Raw genomic sequence first — 9,341 nt, 5'->3', positions numbered from 1 at the left:
CAGCCATACTACTACTGGGCTTATACCCCAAGGAACTACTAGAGAAGGGAAAGGGTCCTGTATGTGCCAAAATGTTTGTGGCAGCCCTTTTCATAGTGGCTAGAAGCTGGAAGAGGAATGGATGTCCATCAATTGGAGAATGGTTGGGTAAACTATGGTATATGAATGTTATGGAATATTATTGTTCTATAAGAAATGACCAACAGGAGAAATACAGAGAGGCTTGGAGAGACTTACATCAACTGATGCTGAGTGAAACGAGCAGAACCAGAAGATCATTATACACTTCAACAATGATACTGTACGAGGATGTATGCTGATGGAAGTGGATTTCTTCAACATAGAGAAGAACTAATCCAATTCCAATTGATTAATGATGGACAGAACCAGCTACATCCAGAAAAGGAACACTGGGAAATGAAGGTAAACTGTTATTTTTACCTTCTGAATCCAATTCTTCCTGTGCAACAAAAAATTCGGTTCTACACACATATATTGTATCTAAATTATACTGTAATATATTTAACATATATAAGACTGCTTGCCATCTGGGGGAGGGGGTTGGGGGAGGAAGGGAAAAAATCTGAATAGAAGTAAGTGCAAGGGATAATGTTGTAAAAAATTACCCATGCATATGTACTGTCAAAAAATGTTTTAATTATAAAATAAAATAAAAAATTTAAAAAAAAAAAAAAAAAAAAAAAGAAAATGTTACCACTTTTGTCCTATTTGTTAGCACAAAATTGAAACTAAATCTCTTGCTGGTTTCTTATACTGATTTCCCACTATTGCAGACTCTCATTATCTCACATTTAGGCTCTTTGAATAATCTGTTGATTGGACTTCCTGCCTCAAGTCTTTCCCCACTCTACTCCATTCCTCTACCAAAGTAGTCCTTCAAAAGTATAAATCTGACCATGTCAGACATTCCCACACACCTACTAAATAACCTCCAATGGCCCAAGCCAGACCAAAAAATGAGTTCCTATCTGCTTTAATTGTAATTTTATTTTAATCAAAAAAGGAAAGTTTTGGTTTTAAAAGTAAAAAATATGGTCCACAAGGACAGTTATAAATTTTTTTGTCTTTTTAAAAATTTTATAATTATAACTTTTTTTTGACGGTACATATGCATGGGTAAATTTTTACATTATCCCTTGCACTCATTTCTGTTCTGATTTTTCCCTTCCTTCCCTCCACACTTTCCCCTAGATGGCAGGCAGTCTTATAAATGTTAAATATGTTATAGTATATCCTAGGTACAATATATGTGTGCAGAACTGAATTTCTTGTTTCACAGGAAGAATTGGATTGAGAAGGTAAAAATAACCTAGGAAAAAAAACAAAAATGCAAACTGTTTACACTCATTTCCCAGTGTTCCTTCTCTGGGTGTAGCTGATTCTGTCCATCATTGATCAATTGGAATTGGATTAGCTCTTCTCTATGTTGAAGATATCCATTTCCATCATAATACATCCTCATACAGTATTGTTATTAAAGCATATAATGATCTCCTGGTTCTGCTCATTTCACTCAGCATCAGTTCATGTAAGTCTCTCCAGGCTTTCCTGAAATCATCCTGCTGGACATTTCTTACAGAATAATAACATTCCATAATATCCATATGCCACAATTTATCCAACCATTCTCCAATTGATGGACATCCATTCATCTTCCAGCTTCTAGCCACTATGAAAAGGGCTGCCGCAAACATTTTGGCACATACAGGTCCCTTTCCCTTCTTTAGTATTTCTTTGGGGTATAAGCCCAGTAGTAGTATGGCTGGATCAAAGGATATGCACAGTTTGATAACTTTTTGGGCATAATTCAAGATTGCTCTCCAGAATGGTTGGATTTGCCCACAACTCCACCAACAATGCATCAGTGTTGCAGTTTTCACATAAGGTAGAGTTATAATTTATTGGCCCTATTTCCATTTAAGCTTAATACCATGGCTCTATAATAATTTTCAACAAAATAATAAATCAAGCTCTGATTTGAATTGCTTGTGGATTTCCAAGGAGTAAATGCTTACAGTGAACAATTAACAGTCTGCACAGCTTGGGGCCTAATCCTCCATTTCCAGAATTTTCACCTTGGGACGCTGCTGTCCTCATTGGTAACTACCTCTCCTGGCCACTATTTCAGGCAAACCCAGGCAAGCTTCACTCCCCTTCTCCCAGCTGTCTCCTCCATAGCCCAACCACTAGACCATTTTATAAGTACTTTTTCTACACAAATTCCCTGCCTTATCTGCAGTTCTGGAACCACAATCAAATCAGCAACCACTCTTCCTGGATAGAATATATTAATCTGCTCCTCCGTGGCCCTCACTATCCCTGTAACTTCACACTGATCTTCCCTTAGTTGCCACTAACATGGATGTTATCTTCATGATTAGATTGTAAGTTCCTGATGTTATCTTGCCCATTATAATGTAAGTTCTTTTTTATACATATATGTGTGCATACATATGTACCTATATATGTATACATATACACATATATTTATATATATATTTTATATGCATACAAATATATGGATACAAATATAATATAGAGGCATATATGTATATAAATGTGTGTATATATATCGCAAACCAAGGGGAAAAATCCAATTATTACCCAAATTGTCTCCCCTGAGACAAATGATTAAATTTGAGATTTGAGACTCTTTCTGAGATTTATCCAATCTACTTCATCCTAAAATCTTCTCTTTATTTTCTGTTGTTAATTCCCCTAACCAGCAAAGTGATTTTCTTAAATCAGTTTTATATCATGCTCCATCCTCAATGAACTCTAATGGATCCTTATTATCTTCAGGATGAAATAAAAATGCTCTGGTGTTCAAAGCCTTTCACAACATAGCCACACTTTCCATGCACCCTACCACCATTACTCACATGCTTTTCAATTCAGAGGTCTCCTGGCTGTTTCATAAATAAGATGCTCCATCTCTTGGTTCTGGATATTTTCTCTGGCTGTCCCCCATACTTATAATGCTTTTCCTCCTTATTTCTCCCTCTGAGCTCCCTGTCTTTCTTCACTTCTGATTAAAATCCCACCTTCTATAGGAAGTCTTTCCCAATGCCTTTTCATTCTTGTGATTTTGCCTCTAGTTTATTTCCAATGTTTTCTTGGCCACAGCTTGCTTGTACATATTTGTTAATTTATTTTCTCACTCATTAGACTGTGAACTGCCCTTTTCATTAGACTGTGAACTTCCCAAGGGCATTAACTGATTTTTGCCCCCTTATAATTTTTTTTGTTATCTTCAGCATTTAGTACATTATCTATCACTCAGTAGGCACTTAATAAATGCTTCTTGACAGACTGGCTTACCTTCCCTGATTTAATGAAAGGATAGAGCACCAGATCTAGAGTCAGGAAGATGCATCTTCCTGAGTTCAAATCCAGCCTCAGACCTCTAGCAGCACGACCCTCATTAAATCACTTAACTCAGTTTTTTCATCTGTAAAATGATCTGAAGAAGTCAACGTCAAACCACTCCTGTATCTTTGCCCCCCCCCCCAAAAAAAAATGGTATCACATACAGCCAAACAATAAGAAGCAAATGGAAGAAGGGAATAGAAAGACATGGAGCTAGAGTCCCCTATGGAGTTGCCCATCTTCATTTGCATGTGAAAAGTCCAAACACAATTCTTAGAGCCAACAATACTGGCGTATCCAAGAACTTAACCAAACTTCCTTAGCCTTCTTCCTTCCTATACCACACCTTTGGGGTAGTATACTTACTGTAAGTTGTATTATTCTCTTGGAGATTTCAATGTTGGTCTCTATGTAGCTGTTCTAGCCCAGCCCAATTCCTTCTGTAGATTAAAGAGAAAACCTGGTGGCTGTTCCAATAGTCACATAGGAGAAATATCATCAAATTAGCCCCTGAACTATAGGGGGACATGAAAGAGAAAGGGGAGCACATTTTGTAGTATGTTACAAAAGGAACCTCAGGTACCTCTCTGAAACCTGGAACACAAACTGGAGGGGAAAGGAGATGGAGGAGGGATAGATATAGAGAAAGATAGAACGAGAGCAGTTAATAGTTCTGTCCTAAAAGCATACATAGCTGCATGCTTGGGAACAAACTTTGCCAGGGACAGGAGAAGTAAAGAAGCATAGAATACAATTTCCCTGTTCAAGATATAGAAGATAGTAAAACCCAGCCAAGGTTGTGCCAAGGAACAGACTTCAAGTAGCAAAATGTTTGAGGAGAGAAAGAAAGGTGCATTGGGGAAAAGAAAGCTGGACTATAGAGTTCTGTGTTTGAATCTCAGCTCTGATGCTTATAAGCAGTACAAATATGGATAAATCATTGAACCACCCTAAACCTCAGTTTCTTTATATTTTAACTGGAAATCACACAACTTTTTTTCAATTTTCTCCCTATTTCAACTAGACAAGACCACTCATGGGTTCAACCCCAATACCTGTTGGCACAGAAGCTTTAACCTGCTCCATTTTTACAACTCAGTCCAGGTTCACTCTTCCTTAAACAGTTCAGTGGCCCTCTATCCTGAAAGCTCACCAATCTGCCCTGCTACTGCTCTGAACTCTAGAATATCATCTATCTGCTGGACAACAATATTTCTACTCAAAGGAAGACATCTTGTAACCTTTAAAGGTCATTGTGGTATAAATGACTGTTATGAGAGGCCCCGTCAGTTGGATGCTGATGAGTAGAACCAGCCTGGAGAAAAGCAGACAGATATGAGGGAGTGAAGATGAAGCTTCAATCTGGAGTCTTTGAGACAATCACAGACCCAGATCTGATCATCTCCATGTGAGGACACAGTAGAGAAAGAACTGCTGGTTTCATAATGACCTTCCCAACACACCCAGATCCCTAGATAGAAGACTGATGATCTATTGTATGACTGAAAAACTTAATCAAAAGATGATGCTATCTTCCTTATCACCATTATTTTGTTGTAGGTTCTTTTGTTTTTGTTTTTTGGGTTTTGTTTTTTTGTTGTTGTTATTGTTTTGGTATATATAGCCCTAGCAAGTGACACATAAGAAGTACTTTAGTTCGTAGTTTGATTAGTCCAAGTAACAACTTGAGGACCCAGGGCAGCACAGAAGGGAGTCAAGAGCAACTGCCAGAGAAATTATGATTAATCAGATAACTGGCTCTGCTCCATTGGAAGAAATCATGATGAGGAAGTTCCTGTGGTCAGTGTGGCCCTCCCTCTTCTACCTGCCTTAGCTACAAATGTCAGAAGGTAGGAGAGAGCTGAAGCAGAAGCAGCATCTGCTCTGTTATCCTCTCTGGGAAGATGAAGTGCCTTCTCCTCCTCCTCCTGCTGACTTTTCTTCTGGCTCATGAGACTGGAGCTGGTGAGTCTCCTTTTGCCCAGAGAATCAGGCTTGAGTCAGAATTCTACATACACTCCCAGGAGGACATGTGGCAGTGTCCCAGGACAGAGACTTCTGCCTGGCAGACACTTCTTACTGGGCCCAATCTCTTTCTAGAGAAGCTCTCCTTATTCAAATTTTATCAAAGTTTTAGTTTTTCCTACTCATGAGGAAGCTGATAACCTGACCTTGTGCCTGGATAAGGACTAAAGATAAAGGTTAGGTAAAAGTAAAGGGGTAAAGGGTTGGGATTCAAGCTTGGAGATATTGTCCTATGCTGAAATAGAGATGGATACTGCAAGGGGACATAAGAAATATAGTGATGGTGATATTTCAGAGTCACAACACTGGACTTAATTCCAAAAGAGAAAAAAATGAGACCTGAGAAGCAATAATGACTGAGGGAAAGCCTGGGGGCTTGGGTTTGGGCTAGGTAGAAGGTGGTGTCCCACTATTTCCATGGAAATGATATCCAGTTGTGTATATCTATATATTTGGGGTATGTGCATGTGGACGGTTCTCTTTTAGATGACATCATTGGGGGGAAAGAATCAAGGCCCCATTCCCGTCCTTACATGGCTTTTCTGGAAATGAAACTTGGTAATGAATGGGACTACTGTGGTGGGTTCCTGATTCGCAGTGACTTTGTGATGACAGCAGCCCATTGTGTAGGAGAGTAAGTGTGTCTGTCCCCCTTCCCCCTCCCTGATACTCACCAGGTGCGGGATGCATTAAATAAGCATCTACTAAGGGTGCTCCTGTCTCTTGGGGGCTACTCACCTGGAAGAAAAAGAATCCCAGTCTGAGCAAATGCAAGAGTGAGCAAGAGTGTTTATGCTCCAGGTTGAGATCAGCCCTTTCCCCTTCAGACCAATCCACCTTTGATGACTGTCCCGCCCTAAATGATGAAGCTCATGTTTCAGATCTTACCACCCAAGATTCCATAGCTCAGCCAATTTCTTCTTCCCTGACACGCCATGATACCCATGTTTTTATTGCTCCCAGAACTTAACAATTGTACTTCTATGGAGAACTAATCTCTATCCCAGGATTCTCTGGGAGCACACATTGCAGTGAAGCTCTCCTTAATTTCACCCTTGACCTTCTGGACTTTTTGTTCCCTGGAGGCTGAATCAAGAGCAGCCTGAGACAAAACAAGCAGATCCACTTGTCACCCAGAACTCACCTGGACAACCCTTCCAAAGGAAGTTAGGGAACTGTCTCTACCCCTTGCAAGTACTTCAGCCCTGATTGCTTGAGTCCCACATCCCAACCCTGAGCCCCACTAGCTACCACAGAGACAGGGAGGGGAGATTGACATTGTAGGAGAGTCCTTGGACCCCATTCTCAAAATGTTCCCTTCATGAAGAATCTGGAACTCCTAATACCTCCCTCTTCTCTTGCTTCTCCTACAGCCCCATCACAGTCATACTTGGAGCACATAACATCAGAAAGCCAGAAGAGACTTGGCAGATTCTTAAAGTCAGGCATCAATTTCGTCACCCGGAATATAATGCTGAAAGGCTTTTGAATGACATCATGTTACTAAAGGTAATAATTGAGAGTCAATAAGTTTGGGCACTAGTCCAATCTTGTCCACTGTTTAGCTGTGTCACTTTGGGCAAGTAACTTGAACTTTCAAACCTTCAATTTTCTTATCTAAATCATGAGAAGTTGGACAAAAAAGAGGTGTGGGTCCATTCTTGCCATTCCTTGTTCAATGTTCAGAGATTGTTGGGGGGGAGAGGGGGCAGATCAGCCTATTTTATTATCCCCAAAGAACAGAACCATTAGTAACAGGTGGGAGGAGGGGGTGGAGAGGCCCATATTTCAATTCTGTCTGAAGAAGAAAAAGTATCCCTCGTGGGATCACAGATTTAGACTTAGAAGGAATATTAGAGACTATCTAGTCCAACCCCTTCACTTTATACATGAGGAAACTCTGGCTCAGAGAAGTTTAACACCTCGCCCAGGATCACAAAGCAATATTTGGACCCAGGTCTTCTTGGCTCCAAATTCAACCCTCTCCCCACTAACACTCTCAAAATCAGGCCTTCCCAGAGTTCAAATCCAAGAGCTTTTTCGTGAAATGTTCCATTAAAACCAATAAGCCAGCAGCTCAGGAGGTAGTAAATTTCCCATTACTGAAGGTCCTCAAAGGTTGGATGTCAAGGAGGACATTTCTATTTGGAAACAAATCATACTGTAATGTCTGGGGGCCGTTATAACTCTGAGACACTGTGATAGCTGTTCTAGGGGCTACAGTCTATGAGAATTGTGTGATCTAGTAGGAAGCACTGATTCACAATCAGAAAACATGGTCAAGTTCTAATTTCAACCAGTTACTGCGTGGGTGACTATTGATAAGTCATTTAACCTCTGTGAGCTTCAGTTTTCTCATATGTAAAATGGGAATGATACAATATTCCCTCATTACCCACCTCACAAGAATGTTGTGAGAAAAGCTGAGCATGCTGCCTGGGAAACAAATAGTGCTTAATAAATGCATTTTAATTCATTCATGCATTTGCTATCTATAAAATGCCATGTACATGTGAGAAATTATACTTCTTTCCCTTACCCATGTTATGATATTTCCTTTTGTCTTCTCTTGTTTTCTCAAGAATCTGAGGTCCCTAAATCTCTGGAGCCCTTGACCCAGCTTCTATAACCCATCTCTGGCACTGACTAAGCCCTTTTCCTTTCCTCTCACAGCTGGAAAAGAAAGCAAACATGACAACAGCAGTGGGGACTCTCCCACTGCCCTCAACATTCAATTCTGTCTTACCTGAGAACGAATGTCTAGCAGCTGGCTGGGGAAGGACAGGACCAAAGCCCCCAGGATCAGACACTTTACAGGAGGTGGAACTGACACTAATGAATCCCAGTGACTGCAAAGACTTTGGATATTTTGATGTGAGATCCCAATTGTGTGTAGGGAATCCCAACTTAAGGAAAGCAGTATTTAGGGTGAGTCCATTCGTATTTCTCTTCTTTGGAAATCAGTCTCTCTCTCCTCTCTCCTCTCTCTCAGAGTCAGAACCCTCCTAAGAAGGGATGATGTCAGCACTTTCATTGGATTCAGGACTTGGGCAGGGGTTTGGAGCATAGGGTTGGGGGGAAGAAATGAGGTCTGAGAGAATAGGAAATATTCCAAATGCCCAAATCGAAGTTCCATTTCCCTAGCACTTGTAGGTGGGAGGGTAGGAGACAAATTCTTTACCCCCCTCCCCCAATATCCTACTCAGTGTTTCAGATAGATACTGATAGGGAGGAGAGAAGGAAGCCTGGGTGGGAAGGGGCCTCTGGATATGACCCAAGAAAAGAATCTGTGAGGGAACTTATGAACTCAGGAAGGTCCAGGATTTCTGCAACCAATTCAGAAAGAGCCAGGCCTAAGTAAGGCAAGGGAGGATCTACCTTTCTTACTTATTCCTCTTTGTCTAACAGGGAGATTCTGGAGGACCCCTCGTTTGTTCTGGTGTGGCCCAAGGCATTGTCTCACGTGGAAACAATAATACAAAACCACCTTCTGTCTTCACACGAATTGCTTATTACAACTTCTGGATCAACCAAATCCTAAAAGCAAATTAGCTCTGTGGCCCTGGCTCAGCAAAAAGGAATCTCCCTTCTTGGGCCCAGCTTCCTCTCTAGGACTGTCCCTCATCCTAGGACTGTCCCCCTATCTGTCCAGCTTCAACCCAGAGTCTAAGATGTGTGGGGGAGGGGAGGAGGGTAAATGGTACTTAGAGTTACTCTGGACATTGAACTGAAGGTCCACTATGACTGCAATAAACCTAAGCATCCAGACTTGTGTCCGTGATTACTCTCCACAACTGTAGTCCCTTCTCTCCCTGCAGGTAGTCAGCATAGCAGCAAAGGACCTCCTAGAGAAGAGGGAGTCAGTATTTACAATAGCCCTTATTGTTCTTGTGTAATTCTGGAGAAAGTGAGCAGGATAGAGATTA

General features: G+C 40.9%; 1 protein-coding gene across 1 annotated transcript; it reads left to right on the top strand.

The window, feature by feature from the left end:
* The first annotated feature begins 5,224 nt into the window (after positions 1-5,224).
* LOC141557957 (chymase-like) lies at positions 5,225-9,026 on the top strand. Its single transcript, XM_074294391.1, has 5 exons — positions 5,225-5,355; positions 5,902-6,049; positions 6,789-6,924; positions 8,089-8,343; positions 8,824-9,026. The coding sequence occupies exons 1-5, from the start codon at positions 5,295-5,297 to the stop codon at positions 8,965-8,967; spliced, it is 744 nt and encodes a 247-aa protein (XP_074150492.1). The 5' UTR covers positions 5,225-5,294; the 3' UTR covers positions 8,968-9,026.
* Positions 9,027-9,341: the final 315 nt, after the last annotated feature.

The sequence above is a fragment of the Sminthopsis crassicaudata genome, chromosome 2 (assembly GCF_048593235.1).
Source record: "Sminthopsis crassicaudata isolate SCR6 chromosome 2, ASM4859323v1, whole genome shotgun sequence".
Lineage (NCBI taxonomy): Eukaryota > Metazoa > Chordata > Mammalia > Dasyuromorphia > Dasyuridae > Sminthopsis > Sminthopsis crassicaudata.
This window is presented reverse-complemented; position numbering and strand designations above follow the sequence as displayed.

Excerpts from the sequence above, each read along its gene's own strand:
- LOC141557957 (XM_074294391.1), top strand. The coding sequence starts at position 5,295 with ATGAAGTGCCTTCTCCTCCTCCTCCTGCTGACTTTTCTTCTGGCTCAT. Across the intron at positions 6,925-8,088 it reads ATGACATCATGTTACTAAAG|CTGGAAAAGAAAGCAAACAT; the intron begins GTAATAATTGAG and ends TTCCTCTCACAG. Across the intron at positions 8,344-8,823 it reads TAAGGAAAGCAGTATTTAGG|GGAGATTCTGGAGGACCCCT; the intron begins GTGAGTCCATTC and ends TTTGTCTAACAG.